Raw genomic sequence first — 21,507 nt, 5'->3', positions numbered from 1 at the left:
TGCATTCTCAGCACCCAGGAGCCCCTGTGGCTGCTCCCGAATTCTTTCTGGGGCCAGCAAGCCTGGATCCCTCTCCTCTCCCACCCCCAAAATGAAAATTCTGACTTTGCAGGTATTTTGAACAATGAATTTCCCTGCCCAAGGTGCTTCCCTGCTCATAGACCCCAGATCCATTGCAGAAAATGCTGCATTGTTTTGTTTTTCTATTGCTGTGACTTCCAGTGAAAAAGCCCACGGAGACCAGCAAGTGCAAGTGTGGGAGAGGAGACTGAGCTCAGCAGGGGGTCGGCCAGGGGACCAGGAACATTAGCACATCAGCAGCAGCACCTTCACCGTCTCTGCATGTACATGAAATAGATAGCGCAGGCAAAGGTGGATGTTTCACTATATCAATAAGACACAGCTGAATGGCCTTGCTAACAGCACCAAAACTGTAATAAAGACATGATTAAGTGACTATTGTCTGAACGGACATTCCATCCAGCTATGACATTACCAATGGGACACGATTAAACAGCTATTGTCTCGGGCCTACCTCTTTGTATCACATGTAAATAATTTACCGGTGTGCGTGACTAGAAACAATTCTCGTTACTAGAAGTTGTAAGAAATGCCCTATAAAAAAAGGCTAACTGTACACAATTGAGCAGAGCAGACTGAAGAAGCCTTAGGAATTCTGTAGTTTTCTCCTTATCGATAAGAAGGCAATAAAGGATCAATCACTCGCGAATGCTGTGTCCGAATATATTTGGAGCACCGACACAAGTAGAACTGAGGGCCTGCCATTCGTTAACTGCTGGGCAATCATGATGATTTCCTTCCTAAAATGAACCTTTAATCCAGAGAATCCATTTAATTATCACAGCGCAAGGTCGTGTTGGAGATGCATAGCTGTTTTCATAAAGTGCTGCACATTTCTGTCCAGCATCTGATCATTGTGTGTTTGCCTGTCCAGTTCCAGCCGCAGTCACAAACCTAATGTTGCAAGGCAGCAGCATTGAGATTCTATCATTCAACTGGACCAAAGCAGAGGGAGAATGTGACTCTTACGAAATATTCCTCTACAACTCCGATAAGACACTTCACGACAGGAAATCTGGCATCCAGAACCTTGAAGAGTGCTCCTTCCAGAACCTGACACCCGGCAAAATGTACAAGCTTGTGATAGTCACTCACAGCGGGGATTTAACCAACGAATCCTCAGTGTTTGGACGGACAGGTAAAGCAGTGTAATCAATTTGATCATTTCTGCCAATTTGTTTCAACCTGTTATTGGTTCTGCCTTTTTCATTATCATTTGAAATAACCAGTAATTAATTTTCTCTGCCACCAACTCAAGATAGTCCAGTCCAGTCCCATTCTTTAAAGTTAACGTTTTAAAAAGTTTATTTATTAGTCACAAGTAGGCTTACATTAACACTGCAATGACGTTACTGTGAAAATCCCCTAGTTGCCACACTCCGGCGCCTGTTCGGGTACACTGAGGGAGAATTTATCATGGCCAATGCATCTAACCAGCACATCTTTTGGACTGTGGGAGGAAACCTACGCAGACATAGGGAGAACGTGCAGACTCCGCACAGACAGTGACCCAAGCCAGGAATCGAACCCAGGTCCCTGGCGCTGTGAGGTAGCAGTGCTAACCACTGTGCCACCGTGCCACCCCTCTACGGATGATGCCAACTCATGGTGGAATACAATTTCGTAGTGCCAAATACCTGCCAGTATTTTGTTTCAGGCAGTGAGTCAATTTGGCTTTGAAGGGTCGGCTGGTTAACTACAGAGGGCAGCACAGCTTGCCTGAACACTGCCCTTGCAAAACCAGCAGGGCTCATTTGATAACAATCAGGAAAAGGAACCCTGGCTATCTTCTGGTCCGTGGCATTATCAGGCGAGGTTTTCAATTATCAGTGAGAATGATTTCCGTTATGTCAATGCATTTCTAAAAAAAATGTTTATAATTTTGCAACAAACAGAACACAAAACACCTTCTATCTGACAATTCCTTATACTGGAATGCTTGTCATTATATGCATGAATAAAAAGTACCATAGGATACCTTTGCAGCAACAGATATCAGACTAAATAGTGGATTCCCGGTTCCCCAACTGCTCTGCAATGTAAAGGATTTATTAGAGTTCATATTTATAAAATTATTATATTTAATCAAAAAGAATAATATTCCTTATACCAATAGTTTTGACAAAGATATTCAATGAACAGTATGCTAATTTACATCCTAACTATTTCTGCTATTGGGCCAATATGAATCCTTTGGGAAGTGGTAGATCCATAAGTTGTACTGTGTACCTGAATTATCTCTCCCCTTCTCTCCAAACTCTTCCCAAAAATGCACAAAGTGTTGGCTCAAGTGGTAAACCAGTGTGAAGCTTGCAGACTGCACAGCCAACTTTCCTTGCCATATTGGGCAACACCCTTATAAAAGAGGAAGCAAGATTCACAAGGGTGCGATCTAAAGACACCGGCAAGTCCAGGAATCCCGGGATTGGGGTGCCCTTTGCACTGGGGCTCTCCCCTTTTCATCCCCCACCCCCTTCGCAGGCATTGGAGCTTTCCCCTCTTCACCACCCCCCTACCTAACCAGACATGAGGGACCCACTCCCCCTCAAATGGGGTACCCCAGAAGGCCTGTCCCTGGCAGTGCCAAGACAGTACTGGGCCATGTCCCTCACCAACTAGGGGCCATACTAACTCCGCACACCCGATTTGGTCACCATGACGGGTTTTCGTTCAGAAAAGCAAAAGTAATGTGTGCCAGCAATAATGTCACGCCGACTGGGTGGGAGGATAAAGCATGGGTGGACGTTATGAAATCAAGGCCAGTAAGTAGATGTTAATTTATTAAAATGTAGAAAATCAATCAGGTCACCAGCTCAGGGTGGGGAAGATCTCAAACTGAGATCTCGCTGGCATAAATCCTGCTGTTGGAATGCTCGGGAGATTTAGCGACCATTAGGGGATTTGGGGCCGATAAATTGTCACCCTAGTATTTCTTCATTATCTACACTTCATTTTCTTCTGGTCTTGATTTCCTACTTTTTCTCTTTTCCCTACCTGGGTAACAGTGCCCAAAACTGGAAGTAGGGTCTGACCAAGGCCTGTACAATTGAAACATAAATTGTACACTGTTGTATTTCATATCCTTTGAAGGCTGATGTCCCATTAACCTTTTCTCAACTTGTGATTTACCAATACACCCAAATCTCTTTGCTATTAAACAGTTCCTCTTACCATGAAGCAAGTATTCTAATTTGTCTTTTTTCGACCTGAGGTGGATGGACTCGCACCTTCAATTCCATCTGCCCATTCTTCTCATCAACTCAATCTGTTCAAATTTGTTCTGTTTCAATCCATACCACATACTTGGTGTACGCTGCAAAGTTGAATACAAAACTCTGAGTTCCTTCATCAAAGCCATAGAGCGAGATTTTCCAGCCGGACTCGCCTCAAGACGTAAAATCCCGCCCGAGGTCAACATGTACCATGTACGGTTCCTCTGGTGGGCAGGACGGGAAAATTCCACCCAAAGAACCAAGGGGCGCGATCTCACCGGCTGTGTTCCTGTTGCAGCGAGGTTGGAGAACTTGGTACCCAACCAAATCTCCATTCACTGCAGCGGGATGGGAAAATCTCACGGACATGAATGGCTGTAACATTCTGTAAGAAGTTTAACAACACCAGGTTAAAGTCCAACAGGTTTATTTGGTAGCAAAAGCCACACAAGCTTTCAGAGCTCCAAGCCCCTTCTTCAGGTGAGTGGGAATTCTGTTCACAAACAGAGCATATAAAGACACAAACTCAATTTACATGAATAATGGATCAAGTCTTTAAGAAACAAAACAACGTGAGTGGAGATAAAAACAACTCATGTTGTTTTGTTTCTTAAAGACTTGATTAGTTGTAAGTATTCGCATTCCAACCATTATTCATGTAAATTGAGTTTGTGTCTTTATATGCTCTGTTTGTGAACAGAATTCCCACTCACCTGAAGAAGGGGCTTGGAGGTCCGAAAGCTTGTGTGGCTTTTGCTACCAAATAAACCTGTTGGACTTTAACCTGGTGTTGTTAAACTTCTTACTGTGTTTACCCCAGTCCAACGCCGGCATCTCCACATCATGTAACATTCTGGCCATAGAGTTTTACAGCACAGAAAGAGGCCCTTCGGCCCATTGTGTCTACATCGACCATCAAGCACCAATCTATTCTAATCCACTCACCTGATGAAGGAGCAGCGCTCCGAAAGCTCGTGATTCCAAATAAACCTGTTGGACTTTAACCTGGCGTTTTGAGACTTCTTATTGTGCCCAACCCAGTCCAACGCCGGCATCTCCACATCTATTCTAATCCCACATTCCAGGACTTGGTCTAGCCTTGTATGCTGTGGCATTGATACATGCGGACATACTTTTGCAAACCTTTGTTTATGTTCTCTTGTTTTATTAAGTCATCCAAGTGTAATTTTGTTTGTTTAGTTCCAGCTAAGGTTACTCGCCTGCAATGGATGAACATTAACCAGACTGACAGCTTGTTATTCACGTGGACTCCAGCTGTGGGAGAGTTTGATTCCTACAACATGTCACTTTATAATCCAAATGGCACTGTGCAAAGCAACAAATCTGGAAACAAAGAATTGAAGGCATACAGTTTTCTGGGCTTGATCCCTGGTAGGATTTATCGGATAGTGATAGTAACACAGAGTGGAGAATTGAGCAATAAAGTTTCTGCAGAGGGAAGAACAGGTAAATACCGATTGATGTTTTCACATTTAATGTATTTTAAATATCTGTAGCCAGTGTATCTCTCATGGATGGCAGCTCAGATGGTATCATGAATAAACTGTGATTACACTTCGCTGCATGTGAAAATGTATTAACCCAAATGGGGAAGGAGCCAGAGGTGATTGTCTCTCAATTGGCACAATCTCATTCCCGCTGGAAAGCCAGATATGTGTAAACAGATGGCTGGTTCACTATCAACAATAATGATGTTTAAAATTACCTCCAATGTCTCCAATGGGGCGGCACGGTGGCATAGTGGTTAGCACTGCTGCCTCACAGCGCCAGGGACCCGGGTTCAATTCCCGGCTTGGGTCACTGTCTGTGCAGAGTCTGCAAGTACTCCCCATGTCTGCATGCCTGCTTCTTGCAAGGCACTTGTTTCTCCGCAATAGCAATGAATAGCTAACTGGCATCAGAGCAGTTACAGCAACAAGACTCTAAAACGACACTCCAGTTTAGCATAATATGCTACATGGTTAGAATACTCCTGTCAGTATCAATGTGGCATCACTTTGATCACTCTTTCAGAATGGCAAAGTTTGGTTTTCCTCCCAGCTGACACAAAGCAGTCTATAATCTCAGTGTGATTCATCCAAAACCTGGGGATTCAAATTCAGTGCAAGGAATTCAGAGAAAATCTTCCCAAATATTGATTTTATTGTCATCCATTGAGGAGTGTTGCTGTCCATTTTTTTACACTGGTGGGGGGTCAGTTCTTTCAGGATTTGATTTGAATTGAACGCAGTCACCCTTATTTTGGTTCAGAACATTTGCTCAAAACCAATCTGTTTGTCAAAAGTCGGATGGAAAGGGATGAAGACTTCCAGTTGAATCCATGCAAACCACCATCATTGAAGGGGGTTGTGAGTTTCAAAACGACAGTGGGCGGCACGGTGGCACAGTGGTTAGCACTGATGCCTCACAGCGCCAGGGAACCAGTTCGATTCCCGGCCTGTGGTCACTGTTTGTGTGGAGTTTGCACGTTGTCTGCGTGGGTTTCCTCCGGGTGCTCCGCTTTCCCCCCACAGTCTGAAAGACATGCTGGTTAGGGTGCATTGACCCGAACAGGTGCCGGAGTGTGGCGACTAGAGGAATTTCACAGTAGCTTCATTGCAGTGTTAATGTAAGCCTTACTTGTAACTAATAAACTGTACTTTATTGCATTGAGAAAACAACCTCAGTTTGCAGTACGGTTCAGGGCATCAGCAAATTTGGAACATGTTACAAAAGCAAAAATCTGTCTTTAATCCAAATTTGAAAGAATAGTTTTCTTTTTAAATTAGGAGCCGAGAAACAGATGTCACAGCCTCAGGTAGAGAGATATTTTTGAACTCTAATCACAGCTTTATATGGAGAAAATTGGCTTCTCGGCTAGAAAATGGGTAAAAAAAACCATTGCATTCAGAAAGTAAATTAACAAGGAAGACTGAATCCATTGCAGAACATGCACAGCACACTGCAGCGATAAATTACAGCTTTTAAAAGAAAGAGCTGGGACTTTGATATAATGATGTATTTAATAACTTAATAACCTTTGCTTTTGTGCTTAGAAAAAGTCTGAAAGGCTAATACCCAGAATCTGCAGGATCGTTGGTATTCATTACCCTGATAAACGTTGACATGTTACTGCTCAGACAGAAATTAAACCTAATGAAGGTTAGCGTATTTTTCCAACATCAGCTCCAGATTAATTATGCCTTAACCTACGTGACCTGAGTTGCTGAAGGTTTCCTGCATCCAACCTCATGCCCTAACCCTGCAAATTCAGCCCAGGTCTAAGCCAGCGGCTGCAGTCGGGAGCAACCAGTTCTTACCCCATAAAGCGATGCCTGTGGATTTCCTTGACCATTATATAAATGCTAGTGTTGTTTAGTCACACAACAAATCCTTCTTGGAGCTTGATAAGAAAACCTAAACTAATTGACCCTGATAGGAAGAAGTTCGAGATAAGCACAGGCAGTGAAAGTTTGCATTTAATATATTTGATTTATTATTGTCACATGGTGTATAGTACTGTTACGTGCACACTGTACAGAAAAAGCATACCGTTCATAGAGTATAGGGGAGAAGGAAAGGAGAGGGATAGTGTTAAGTCATAGGAAGATCAACTTAATATAAGGTGGGTCCATTCAAAGGTCTGATGGCAGCAGGGAAGAAGCTGTTCTTGAGTCAAAGAACAAAGAAAATTACAGCACAGGAACAGGCCCTTCGGCCCTCCGAGCTTGGACCGACCATGCTGCACGTCTGAACTAAAACCCCCTACCCTTCCGAGGACCATATCCCTCCATTCCCATCCTATTCATGTATTTGTCCAGATGCCCCTTAAAAGTCACAAAAGAGTCGGTTGGCACTTGCACCAGAATTTTACCGCCCCGACCGCCACGGGAATCGGAGCGGACGAGGGGAGGACAATGGGAAGGTCCATTGACCTCGGACAGGATTTTATGTTTTTCAGATGAATGAGTCCGTAAAACCCCGCCCAAGATCTCAGATCTTTGCATCTTTTTCCCAACAGAAGAAGCTGGAAGAGAGTATGTCTGGGGTGCGTGGGATCCTTGATTATACTGGCTGCTATCCAAGTATTCTCAATGAAGTCTGTAGTCTGTAGTTTTGTAATCATTTGCTGAATATTTTGGCCTAACTTTTATTGTTAATCTCTAATTCTCTCAAAGCACCAGAACCTCCCGGATCGGTATCTTTTGCAGATGTTACAAACACTTCCTTGGTCATCACATGGCTGGGTCCTCCAGATTGGACAGATTATGATGACTTTGAGCTGCAATGGACTCCGAAAGATTCTAGAGTTGTTGTTTTTAACCCATACAACACTGTGAAATCCAAAGGACGGATCATACAGAAACTTCATCCTGGCCGCCTCTACTCTTTCAGTGTACGAACTGTCAGTGGGAATTCACTGAAATCCTTCAGTGAACCTGTTGAGGCTCATATAAGAACAAGTGAGTGATAACACAACATCATTTTAAATACTATTCAGAATAAAATATTATTGAACTGTATAGCTATTACTTTAAGTTGCAGAGGAATGAATATATGTTAAAAATGCAATTGTGAGTTTGGGCGGCACCGAGGCACAGTGGTTAGCACTGCTGCCTCAAAGCACCAGGATCCCAGGTTCAATTCCGGCCTCAGGTCACTGCCTGTGTGGAGTTTGCACATTTTCCCCGTGTCTGCGTGGGCTTCCACCGGGTGCTCTGGTTTCCTCCTACAGTCCAAAGATGTGCGGGTTAGGTGGATTGGCCATGCTAAATTGACCCTAGTGTCAGAGGGATGAGTAAGATAAATGTGGGTTACGGGGATAGGGCCTGGTTGGGATTGTAGTCAGTACAGACGCAATGGGCCAACTGGCCTCCTTCCGTACTGTAGGAATTATATGATTCAGAACTCCCTGCAATGGATTAGTGACTAAGTACACTATCTACTAGTACACTATACAGACCAGAAAAGATCGAGCTTTAGTCCTTGTGTTGTACCAAAATGGCTAGCTTCAGCCTGGACAGCTCTCGGGACGGCATTGTGGTTAGCACTGCTGCCTCACAGCAACAAGGACCCAGGTTCAATTCCGGCCTCAGGTCACTGTATGTGCGGAGTCTGCACATTCTCCTCGTGTCTGCATGGGTTTCCTCCCACAGTCTAAGGATGTGCGGGTTAAGTTGATTGGCCATGGTAAATTGACCCTTAGTGACCTCTTTGTTTAACTGGAGTGAGAGTGGGGGAGAGAGTCTTAGCAGGAGTGCTGAGAGTAAGCTAAGAAGTGATTTAATTATTCATTTATTCATTTAAGGGTATTCCTAGTATATTTCGCAGGCTTTTTTCAGGGTTTTGAATTGAGGAAGTGAGGTCAGCTGAAGGGGATTCTGGGAGGTTGAGTCTTAGTACAAAAGGCAGTTACTTGGGGGGTTCGTCGGGAGCATAAAAAGCCGTCTGCACTATACAGCGGGCAGCGTCGGGAGCGGGCAGTGGAGTGAGTGGGGAGCAGAGTGTGCATTATAAGGGCTTTGGCTCACAGGGCTTGGGCTAAAAGGGCAAGGCAAGGCTAGTTATTTTTTACCCAACCCTATAAAGGATAAGGGTAGATATGAGTGATCGGCCAGTTCAGTGCTTCCGATGTGGGATGTGGGAGTTTCTGCAAACACCGAGCTTCCCAGAGGTTCACATATGTGCCAGGTGCGTGGAACTGCAGCTCTTGAGAGACCGTGTTAGGGAACTGGAGCTGCAGATCGCTGACCTTAGCCTAGTCAGGGAAAATGGGAGAAAAATTGACAGCAGTTATAGGCAACTAGTTACACCGGGGCATCGGGAGAATGACACGTGGGTCACAGTTAGGAGGAGTAAAGGGCAGAAGGGTAAAGTACAAGGGAGGTCTCCAGAGGTGTCTCAAAATAGGAAGGGCTTGGTGACAGGTGTGAGAGGGGAGGGGAGTGGACAGTTAGAAGAAGGGTCACCTGTGGTTGTCCCACTCCAAAACAGGTACATTGTTTTAGATAGTGTGGAGGAGTGTGCCTCTCCAGGGGTAAGACACAGTGACCAGGTCACTGGCACACAGTCAGGCTCTGTGGCCCGGAAAGGGAAGAGAGGGGTTAGGAGAGCGATAGTGGTGGGGGATGCGTCAGTTAGAGGGACAGACAGGCGATTCTGTGGGGGCGAACGGGACTCCAGGATGGTAGTCTGCCTACCTGGTGCTGGGGTCACGGATGTCTCCGAGCGGATAGGAGGCATTTTAAAAGGGGAAGATAAAGAAACGGATGTCATTATACACATTGGTGGAAATGACGTAGATAGGAAGAGTAGAGGGGTCCTAAGGGAGCAATTCAGGGAGTTGGGAAATAGGTTAAAAAGTAGGGTCACTAGGGTGGCCATCTCTGGGCTGCTCCCAATGCCTCGTGCCACTGAGGATAAGAATAGGGAGTTGGTTCAAATGAATGCCTGGCTAAAGGACTGGTCCAGGAGGGAGGGCTTTATTTTCATAGACCAATGGGAGGTTTTCAGGAGAGGATGGCACCTGTACAAGAGGGAGGGGTCACAACTAAGTTGGAAGGGCACAAATATCCTGGCTGGGAGCTTTGCTAGTGCAGTTCGGGGGGGTTTAAACTAGTATGGCAGGGGGGTGGGGATCAAACTATTAGGTCTATAAGTGTGGTGGCTGGGGACGAGCTTGGGGCTGGGACAAGGCTGGCAAAGAAGAAGAGCACTCTGGGGGAGGACGACCTCACTGAGCCTGGGGGTCTGGAGTGCTTATACTTCAATGCAAGGAGCGTAGCAGGTAAAACAGACGAACTTGGGGCCTTAATGCGCACGAGGAATTTGGATGTGGTTGCGGTGACGGAGACTTGGTTGAAAGAGGGACAGGACTGGCAGCTGAATATTCCAGGGTACAAGTGTTTTAGGCGAGACAGAGGAGGGGCCAAAAGAGGTGGGGGAGTAGCGGTATTGGTTGGAGAGCATATTACAGCGGTGCAGAGGGAGGACAATTCGGAGGAGTCGTGTAGCGAGTCACTCTGGGTGGAGCTTAGAAACAGGAAAGGCGCAGTCACTATGTTGGGGGTGTACTACAGGCCCCCCAACAGCCCAAGGGAAGTGGAAGAATGGATATGTCAGGAGATACTGGATAGGTGCAGGAAATATAGGGTTGTTGTAGTGGGAGACTTCAATTTCCCTGGTATAGACTGGAAATCGCTGAGGGCAGGGACTCTGGATGGTGAGGCATTTGTAAAATGTGTACAGGAGGGTTCGTTGGAACAATATGTGGACAGCCCAACTAGAGAGGGGGCTATACTGGACCTGGTGCTGGGGAATGAGCCCGGTCAGGTCTTCAAAGTTTTGGTTGGGGAACATGTGGCAAATAGTGACCACAATTCTGTTAGCTTTAGGATAGTGATGGAAAAGGATGAGTGGTGTCCCAAGGGTAAGGTGTTGGATTGGGGGAAGGCTAACTTTATTGGGATCAGGCAGAAATTGGCAGCTCTTGATTGGGAGAGGCTGTTTGAGGGTAAATCCACATCTGGTATGTGGCAGTCTTTTAAGGAACGGTTGTTAGGGCTACAGGACAAGCATGTGCCTGTAAAAAAGAAGGATAGGAAGGGTAGGATTAGAGAACCGTGGATAACCAGGGAAATTGAGGGACTGGTCAAAAGGAAAAGAGAGGCGTATGTTAGGTCCAAGCAGCTAAAAACGGAGGGAGCTCTGGAGGAGTATAATGAAAGTAGGAAAATACTCAAACGGGGAATTAGAAGAGCAAAAAGGGGTCACGAAATGTTCTTGGCAGACAGGATTAAGGAGAATCCCAAGGCATTTTATTCATACGTTAGGAACAAAAGGGTTGTAAGGGAAAAAATCGGACCTCTCAGGGACAAAAGTGGGGACTTATGCTTGGAGCCCAAAGAGGTAGGGGAGATCCTAAATGAATACTTTGCGTCGGTATTCACTAAGGAGAGGGATGTGTTGACTGGGAGTGTCTCGGAGGGGAGTGTTGAACCGCTGGAGAAAATCTCCATTACAAAGGAGGAAGTGTTAGGTTTGTTAGAGAATATAAAGACTGACAAATCCCCAGGGCCTGATGGAATCTATCCAAGGCTGCTCAGGGAGACGAGAGGTGAAATCGTTGGGCCTCTGACGCAAATCTTTGTCTCATCACTGGACACAGGTGAGGTCCCAGAGGATTGGAGGATAGCCAATGTGGTCCCGTTATTTAAGAAGGGTAGGAAGGATAACCCGGGTAATTATAGGCCGGTGAGCTTGACGTCCGTGGTGGGGAAGTTGTTGGAGAAGATTCTTAAAGATAGGATGTATGCGCATTTAGAAAGGAATAAACTCATTAACGATAGTCAACATGGTTTTGTGAGGGGGAGGTCATGCCTCACGAACCTGGTGGTGTTTTTTGAAGAAGTGACCAAAATGGTTGACGAAGGAAGGGCCGTGGATGTTGTCTATATGGATTTTAGTAAAGCATTTGACAAAGTCCCTCATGGTAGGCTAGTGAAAAAGGTTGGATCCCATGGGATAAAGGGGGAGGTGGCTAGATGGGTGGAGAACTGGCTTGGTCATAGAAGACAGAGGGTGGTAGTGGAAGGGTCTTTTTCCGGCTGGAGGCCTGTGACTAGTGGTGTTCCGCAGGGCTCTGTATTGGGACCTCTGCTGTTTGTGATTTATATAAATGATCTGGAAGAAGGAGTAACTGGGGTGATCAGTAAGTTTGCGGACGACACAAAACTGGCAGGACTTGCAGATAGTGAGGAACATTGTCAGAGGCTACAGAAGGATATAGATAGGCTGGAAATTTGGGCAAGGAAATGGCAGATGGAGTTCAATCCTGATAAATGCGAAGTGATGCATTTTGGTGGGAATAATGTAGGGAGGAGCTACACGATAAATGGAAGAACCATAAAGGGTGTAGAGACGCAGAGGGACCTGGGTGTGCAAGTCCACAGATCTTTGAAGGTGACGTCACAGGTGGAGAAGGTGGTGAAGAAGGCATATGGCATGCTTGCCTTTATAGGACGGGGCATAGAGTATAAAAGTTGGGGTCTGATGTTGCAGATGTATAGAACGTTGGTTCGGCCGCATTTGGAATACTGCGTCCAGTTCTGGTCGCCACACTACCAGAAGGACGTGGAGGCTTTGGAGAGAGTACAGAGGAGGTTTACCAGGATGTTGCCTGGTATGGAGGGGCTTGGTTATGAGGAGAGATTGGGGAAACTGGGATTGTTCTCCTTGGAAAGACGGAGGATGAGGGGAGACTTAATAGAGGTGTATAAAATTATGAAAGGCATAGATAGGGTGAACGGTGGGAAGCTTTTCCCCGGGTCGGTGGTGACGTTCACGAGGGGTCATAGGTTCAAGGTGAAGGGGGGGAGGTTTAACACAGATATCAGAAGGACATATTTCACACAGAGGGTCGTGGGGGCCTGGAATGTGTTGCCGGGCAAGGTGGTGGAGGCGGACACACTGGGAACGTTTAAGACTTATCTAGACAGCTATATGAACGGAGTGGGAATGGAGGGATACAAAAGAGTGGTCTAGTTTGGACCAGGGAGCGGCGCGGGCTAATTGTTCCTGGTGTCTCGTTTCAAGGCTTCATTCTACGATCATCTTGCTGGTGCCAGTACAGAGTGAGACTGCGGATAGTTGGGAACCTGTCTCGGGGGCAGGGAATTCATATGGTGTTCGTGGAAGTGGAAATGACTAGGGTTGGGAAGCATTTTCCGATCGGGGCCATTGTGATCTCCTGGACTCGTTTCGATCGCCTCAGGGGGTCGGAGAGGAATTTCCCAGATTTTTTTTTCCCCATATTGGCCGTGGGTTTTTTCACTCTGGGTTTTCGCCTCTCCCTGGAGATCACATGGTCTGGAATGGGGGGGTGGGGGTAAGTTAATAGGTTGTAATGAACAAAGCATCGTAGCTGTGAGGGACAGCTCGGTGGATAGGATATTGGTATGTAGATAGGCTGGAAAATTGGGCGGGGATCCTGGATTCAGGATTCAATCCTGGACCGGGGAGCGGCGCGGGCTTGGAGGGCCGAAGGGCCTGTTCCTGTGCTGTATTGTTCTTTGTTCTTTGTTCTTTGTGTCAGGGGGACTAGAAGGGTAAATAGGTGGGGGTAGGGGGATAGGGCCTGGGTGGGATTGTTCCCAGTGCAAACTTGATGGGCTGAATGGCCTCCTTCTGCACTGTAGGGATTCTATGATTCAACAATACGTTAGTGCTTCTCAATTAAAAAGGGATGCATAATTCAGATGGAATTACCACTCCTGGTCCCAACCCCTTGAATAAAGAAAATTACAGCAGAGGAACAGGCCCTTTGGCCCTCCAAGCCTGCACTGACCATGCTGCCCGACTGAACTAAAATCCCCTACCCTTCTAGGACCGTATCCCTCTATTCCCATCCTATTCATGTATTTGTCAAGACGCCCCTTAAAAGTCACTATCGTATTTGCTTCCACAACCTCCCCCAGCGGCGAGTTCCAGGCACCCACCACCCTCTGTGGAAAAAAGATTTGCCTCGTACATCTCCTTTAAACCTTGCGCCTCGCATCATAAACCTATGCCCGCTAGTAATTGACTCTACCACCCTGGGAAAAAGCTTCTGACTATCCACTCTGTCCATGTCTCTCATAATCTTAATCAGTTGGGGATAGAATCAGCCTCAGCTATCATGGTATAACACTACAGTGTACAAGCTCATTTAACACTGAGGAACAGGATTGAGAGGTTAAATGGCCTATTGCTGTTCCCACGCTCCAATGTAAGACTATTTAACGCACCTTTCTTCCAATATGATGATCAGAATATAAGCCCGAGTTTCATTATTATAATTTTAAAACTTGTTGAATCATTCTTTTTCCTTCGCTGGTTGATGAATTGTTGGATTATTGCAGTGTAAAGAGGTTTAGGTTAAATCTTCCCAGGAATAGGGTTTGTTGGATTATTGAAAGCTGGCTTAAAGATTTATGTATTGGTTCTCCAAATCAAATAATCTCAAAATACTCAGCTGAGCCTGAATTGAGACAACAGGTTAAACCCTCTTACCGCCGACCTAAATATGTCACCGAACCTACGATATTAAATGGGCTATGACATTAATGCATTTTCAAAAGAACACACGCAAAAGGAACTATATTGAGATGTCAGACAAAGATATAGAAATGGAAACAAATGTGTTGTAAATACCTTTGTAAGTAAATGAAAATTAATTCATATTCCTGTAAAACTAATGGAGTTTTTTAACAGTTAGGTTATAATGTGCAACAGTAGCTGCATTTATGCAGTGCATTCACAATAGCAAAGCCTTGGCAAGGCGCCTCACAAAAAGTGGAGCGAGTCACAAAAAGGAATTGGAAGATTCACAACATGCACAATCACAGAGCTCGGTTCTGATGGGTATTTTGAAAGTTGAAGAAGAGCGGTTCAGTGGGCAGGAGAGGTTTTTGGGAAGAGATTTCCGGAACTCGGGGCCACGATTGTTGAGGAACCTGGCTGCAGCGCTGGCTAGGAAGAGGCGGGAGGAGGTACAATCGGCTGAACTGAGACATCGGAGGGACGCAGAGTTGGAGGTGAAGGTGGGAGGTAGAAGAAATTTGCGAGTAAGGTTTTGAAATTGGAACATTGGGGCAAAAGGAGCCAGTAGATAAACGCGATAAATTGAGGGCAAGAAGCTTTAGACAAATTGAACCTCACACAGAGTCAATATGAGGAACCAACAGGACGACCACTGGAGACGTTAAAGTAAAGTTTATTTTATTAGACAGAAGTAGGCTTACATTCACACTGTAATGAAGTTACTGTGAAAATCCCCGAGTCGCCACACTCCGGTGCCTATCCGGGTACATGGCTAAATTCTAACCAGCACATCTTTGGACTGTGGGAGGAAATCGGATCACCCGGAGGAAACCCACGCAGACACGGGGAGAATGTGCAAGACCCCCCAACAGCCCAAGGGAAGTGGAAGAACGAATATGTCAGGAGATAATGGATAGGTGCAGGAAAAATAGGGTTGTTGTAGTGGGAGACTTCAGTTTCCCTCTCTCTCGGTCCCCCTCTCTCTCTCTCTCGATCCCCCTTTCTCTCTCTCTCTCGATCCCCCTCTCTCTCGATCCCCCTCTCTCTCTCTCTCTCTCACTCTCTCTCTCTCGGTCCCTCTCTCTCTCTCTCGGTCCCTCTTTCTCTCTCTCGGTCCCCCCTCTCTTTCTCTCTCTCTAGGGACATGTTTCTGTATTCTGTTCGACACCTATCGCCTGTACTGAGACAGCGATTGTTCACCACGCAACCTGGCGCTGACTGGTCAAAAGAGACATCTTGGCCAGTCGGTCATACTCAAACCGCGTTGGCCAGGCAAATCACCAATTAGAAATCATAGAAACCCTAGAATGTGAACCCATTGGAGAGAGTGCAGAAGAAGTTTACAGGGATTATTCCAAGGATGAGAAACCTCAGTTACAAGGATAGATTGGAAGAAGAATTTTGTGAGTTCAATAAGCAAATGAATCTGAGCCACAGTGACCCAAGCCGGGGATCGAACCCGGGTCCCTGGCGCTGTGAGGCAGCAGTGCTAAGCACTGTGCCACCGTGAAACCTCCAGATGTTGAACCTCTACGACTCCTGAGACTTTCAGTTGCATTTAAGTGCCAGATCAGCATGATAGATTCGGACAAGGCAGCCTTTAGAGTGAAAATATTTCTCCGCCTGTTTTAAAATTGATATTAATGTCAATTCTTCTGCCTTTCGACATTGCAATTGTTTCTACGGTTGTTTGTATCATTACAGGACCTGACAAAATTCAACATATCCGGTGTCGACCCCAGAGTTCCACTGCAGTCTCCTGCTCCTGGACGCACCCTGACTCAGACTATGATGGCTACGATGTTAAATGTTACCACTTGGACAAAAAAGAATTGGTATACTCACGAAGAATTGAAAAAGAATCAGTTCAATACATCATCAGGGAACTGGAGCCAGACAAGAAATATTTAGTGGCTATAAAAGTTATCTCTGATAAAATGACCAGTGATGCTGTTGAGGACAGTGTTATTACCATGATTGATAGTAAGTATCCCCTATCGTGTATTCTCAACCTGTTGTCTATTTTGTTTGAAACATCATGGCCGGGATTCTCAGGCCATTTTAGCCCCGCCGCTGCTGCAAACGAGGGTGGAGAATTTGGAGTTCAGCCAAATATTCATTCACTGCAGCGGAACCAGAGAATCCCGCTGGTATGAACGGCCGGAGAATTCCGGTCTCTAAGTGCAATGTTTGTTACGATCCAGTAAGGAACCAGTAAGCTTTTGTTTAAAGTGGACAGTATTTGAAATCCCAGTTACCCACAAGGAGAATTAAGCCACAGGATTCCATGATTTGTAACAAACAAAATAAACTACTAATTCAGAGAAGTAAAACAATCTACAAAATCTATCTTATACTCTACAGTTCAGGATTAACATGAGGTAAATATGAATTAATAAGCAAAATGTGGTTGAACACACCATACTGCACATTAAATGGCAGATACAACCAAGATAGATTCCATGGATTCCTCAGCAATCCACTCAGACGTCAGTGACTGCTATGAGTCACAGTACCTCATTTAAATTCTGGCTCCATCAGAAGGAATTTCAACTCTTCACTTTTGAAGATTAAACCTCTGAATTTCATCAAAAGCCAATTGAGCGCCAACAATTGCTTAACGTCCAACTTTTCAATTGCTCCTCCTGAGACTGTGGGCAGGATTTTATGGCCTCGCTTGTCTCGAAACCGTAAAGTCCTGCCTGAGGTAAACGGATCTTTCCATTGTCCACCACTCGCTCACCCTATTCCTGTGGCCGGTGAGGTGGTAAAATTCCAACCCATGTTTCCCAGGATTCACAATGCTGGTTTCCTGTCACTAATTACCAGAACAATTCCAACTCTTTCACAGACCACGAGCTTCACTAAACTGGCACTGCCCCTGAGTTTCTCCGAACACCAGTCTCCTGGCTGCACCAAGCTATAAATAATTTCCAGGGCTTCTCTTGGACCCGTGTGCTGCAATAATTTGTTCTGCACATTTTGAAACTCAGCCAAACATTCCTAATAGCCCCAGTTACCCAAAGAAATCTTGGGAGGTGTCAATAATGGACTCCATTGAAACTGAAACAGTGGCCTTTCAGAAAGTAGCAGCTGATGTTTCATTTCCATTTCAAAGCAGATTTTTTTTGTCAATCAATGGAATATAGTTGTCCCTTAGATTTTTTTTAATGTTCAAAAGCAGGGCAATTATTTTCAAAGCTAAAGATCATTGACATTTAAATCTTAATCCGAAACATGAGAGAAGAATTTTGTAGCACATTTTTCTACAGTTTTGAATGTGTTATGGCAATTTCTCCATTGGGACAAATACTATAATGCATGTCAAAACTTACATAATAGTAATCACATTACCTTTGTGAGACATAATCCTCTTATCAATCATTGCAGTAAAAACACATCTAACTTACAATGCAGAATCCACTGAAATTATTTTTTTTGTATTTCAAAGCTTGTCAATTTAAGAATTTCAGGAAAAGATTTTTTTTTCATTCTCCACTTGGGACTAGATTCCCTTGTGGTTCACAGCTTCTCTGGTGTGCTATGGTCCATGTCACCTATCAAAACAGGACCAACTCCAGGAAAATAGCAGGGGAAGGCGGGGGGAGGGGGGTGGATTTCTGAAATACCCACCCCCTGCAATGGACTGGCAAAAAATCTGCTTTGAAATGGAAATGAAACATCAACTGCTACTTCTAAAAAGGCCACCTGGGGTTTCGGTTTCAATGGTGTCCATTATTGATACCTTCCAAGATGTCTTTGGTAGCTGGGCCAGTTAGGAATGTTTGGCTGAATTTCAAAATATGCAGAACAAATTATTGCAGCACACAGGCCCAGGAGAAGCCCTGGAAATTATTTATAGTTTGGTGCAGCCAGGGGACTGGTGTACGGAGAAACCCAGGGCAGTGCCAGTTTAGTGAAGCTTGTGGTCTGTGAGAGAGTTGGAATTGTTCTAGTAATTAGTGACAGGAAACCAGCATTGTGAATCCTGAGAAATATGGGTCGGAATTTTACCACCTCACCCGCCACAGGGTGGGGGTTGGTGAGTGTGCACTTGCGGATTATATATATTTTCACAATCTAATTTGCGACCCACACCCTATTAATGATTCAACAGAATGGGAATGGGGTCCTGAATCCTGGAATTGGGTCCCACTTGACATTTTTACATCCCTCCTGCCATGTTTCCGACATGGATGGGGGCTTGAAAATTCAAACGCCACCTATCCCACATCTGACAAAGTCTGCAGATCGACTGTCCCAGATCCCATTGAACTAGAGGGGAAGCAAACCATCTTTTATCCCAATGGGCACTCTAGAAGCAGACCAATATGTGTGTCTGTTTTTAGAACATTGACCATTCGAGGGGATTTACATTTTATTGAATGGGTTCGATGGGCGAGAGATTTTTTACTTTATGAAGCAGCTTTGGGCCTGAATCCCATTCTACACCTCCCCAGAATATGGTGGATGGTGGCCCTAATGGGGGGTCAGCACAAGGCCCTCCAGCCCTGGGTTATCTGGCCCGTTATTGGTGATACTGGGCCCGGTACTTCAACTTTTACATTGCTTCATCCCCTTAACAAGAAAACTGCAGTCCTGAAAAATTATCTCCTTCTCTGAGGACATTGCTGCTTTGCCTTTCTCAACGCATGACACTGTGATTTATCAACCGTTTTTTAAAGTGTTATCAAATTAATCTTCAATTATTGTCCAATTTATAATACCTCATTTTGGTTGAAGTTTTACACTGGGGTACCTGTGACATCTCGCAGGAAAGCATAATTGAGTTTGATGAAAAGAGCTCTCACATATCATTGAATAAATATGATGACTTCCCTCAAGGATATATTTCAGTTGCTTCCATTTAAAATTACAAATAGCAGCGAATTCACAGTTACTTGTGAAAAGTTCAGCAATGGAACCTTTCAATTGTATAGTTAATCTTCCATTTGACATATCCGTCTCCAATCTGCTTAATATCTCGAATAATTTAATGAGCAAAACATGACAAAGTAGCTTGGCATCATGGTTGATTCGTATCATACTGTACAAACATAAATTTTACAACAAAAGTTAACTAAATGAATTTTTCCCTCAGGTCCACCAGCTCCACCTTCACATATCCGCGTTGATGACAAAGCGGTCACCATTACCAAATCCACTATACATTTCAATTTTAATTGCAGCTGGTTCAGTGATGTCAATGGAGCCATAAAGTACTTTACTGTCATAGTGTGTGAAGCGGAAGGTAAGCATTAATTGACATGGTTTGTGCTGTTAAACTAATGCTGGTGAAGATTTACATAACTCCAAGACAGGCACAAGGCAATCTTACAAATGCGCACACTTGACTAATACGCCAGGAGCACAGATCAGGAAATCATAGAATCATAGAATCCTACAGTGCAAAAGGAGGCCATTTGGCCCATCGAGTCTGCACCGACCACAATCCCAACCAGGCCCTATCCCCATAACCCCATGCATTTATCCTAGCTAGTCGCCCTGACACTAAGGGGCAATTTAGCTCGGCCAATCCATCAAGCCCGCACATCTTTGAGACTGTGGGAGGAAACCGGAGCACCTGGAAGAAACCCACGCAGACACAGGGGAGAATGTGCAAACTCCACACAGTGACCCAAGCCGGGAATCGAACCTGGGTCCCTGGCGCTGTGAGGCAGCAGTGCTAACCACTGTGCCACCGAGCCACCCCAGCCTTCTCTACATGGATTTTAACATCCAAACCTCCGGCGAGTGTCAGCCTTATAGAAACATAGGAACCAATTAGCTGCCCATCTACCCAGTTACTCCATACAAATAGAGAGCTGCAGACTAATGACAGCTGAAAATATAAATTTACATTGGGGAACTGGATGAGTGATTGTAGTATAACATTGATTCGCGCGACGGACGGGATTTTATGGCCTCGCTCGGACGAGACTGGAAATTCCCACCCGAGGTCAATGGAGATTTCATTGTCGGCCCCTCAGCTGCTCCGATTCCGGGTGGTATGGTAGAGTTTCGGTGTTTTTATGGGTTGCCGGGGGGCTACATATTTAAGAAAAGAGAATCATCCAGTAATTTTGGAACACAAATGGACCCAGCTAAGAACTCACCACTAACAAATACATATATGTATATAAGGATGTATATAAAGCTGAAAAAGAGGTTGCATATTTGGGGAAAAAACAGCAAATCTGGAATGACACTGCAGAATGCTCGGGATCTCTAAAGAAGAAGCTCTGGTGACCATCCTCGAAACCAGAGCAACACATATAAGGGTTTGGAGGGCCGAAGGGCCTGTTTCCTGTGCTGTACTGTTCTTTGCTCTTTGGTTCTTTTTACTGAAGTGATACGATGCACTTTATTTAAATGTGACTAACTGCTTCTGTTTTTAGATACTGAAAATAGGAAGCCAGAAAAACAGCACCCATTACCATCTTACCTGGAATACAAACGGAACAACTCGGTCCAAAACTATCAAACAAATTACTTTTCAAGCAAATGCGCAGAAAACCCTGACGGCACGTTGCAAACCTTTGAAATAAAGGTCGGAGCGCAGATGGACAGGCTGGGAGGGAAATGTGGAAAGGATCAGAAGACATTCTGTGATGGTCCTTTGAAATCCAGGACTTCATACAGGTCAGACCTCACAGGAGAACTGGCTCCTTCCTGCATGTTCTGACAAAGTTTTTTGTTCTGAAAATTTCACAACTGTGCAAAACCTAACACATGGATTACTCTTTCAGAATCAGTGTGCGTGCCTTCACTCAGCTATTTGACGAAGATATGAACAATCCTTTGTTTTCAGACACCTTTTTCTCCTTACCTATAACTACGGAGGCAGGTAGGTGCTTGCTGGTGCGAACCACTGTCATCATCTGAGGGGGCAAACTTTTAACCTTATCTCTCGATAATACAGCAGGTCCCCATTAGATACTCAACACATATTGATACGGATTTTAAATCGCATGAGGTGGCACGGTGGCACAGTGGTTAGCAACTGCTGCCTCACAGCGCCAGGGGCCCGGGTTCGATTCCCGGCTTGGGTCACTGTGTGCACGTTCTCCCTGTGTCTGCGTGGGTTTCCTCCGGGTGCTCTGGTTTCATCCCACAATCTGAAAGACGTGCTGGT

At 45.1% G+C, this 21,507-nt stretch overlaps 1 protein-coding gene across 2 annotated transcripts in view; it reads left to right on the top strand.

Moving 5' to 3' along the window:
• The window catches only part of LOC144498515 (receptor-type tyrosine-protein phosphatase beta-like), a 121,438-nt gene that overhangs the window by 81,692 nt on the left and 18,239 nt on the right, over window positions 1-21,507 (top strand). For both annotated transcript variants that reach the window (XM_078219741.1, XM_078219742.1), the window contains 7 exons: window positions 956-1,219; window positions 4,494-4,760; window positions 7,472-7,756; window positions 16,077-16,355; window positions 19,474-19,623; window positions 20,771-21,014; window positions 21,122-21,219. In XM_078219741.1, coding sequence (XP_078075867.1) covers window positions 956-1,219; window positions 4,494-4,760; window positions 7,472-7,756; window positions 16,077-16,355; window positions 19,474-19,623; window positions 20,771-21,014; window positions 21,122-21,219 — 1,587 coding nt within the window. The remainder of the gene's footprint in view (window positions 1-955; window positions 1,220-4,493; window positions 4,761-7,471; window positions 7,757-16,076; window positions 16,356-19,473; window positions 19,624-20,770; window positions 21,015-21,121; window positions 21,220-21,507) is intronic.

The sequence above is a fragment of the Mustelus asterias genome, chromosome 9, assembly GCF_964213995.1.
Source record: "Mustelus asterias chromosome 9, sMusAst1.hap1.1, whole genome shotgun sequence".
In the NCBI taxonomy this organism is placed as follows: domain Eukaryota; kingdom Metazoa; phylum Chordata; class Chondrichthyes; order Carcharhiniformes; family Triakidae; genus Mustelus; species Mustelus asterias.
Note: the sequence above shows the minus strand (reverse complement) of the source record. Positions and strands in the feature narration are given on the sequence as shown.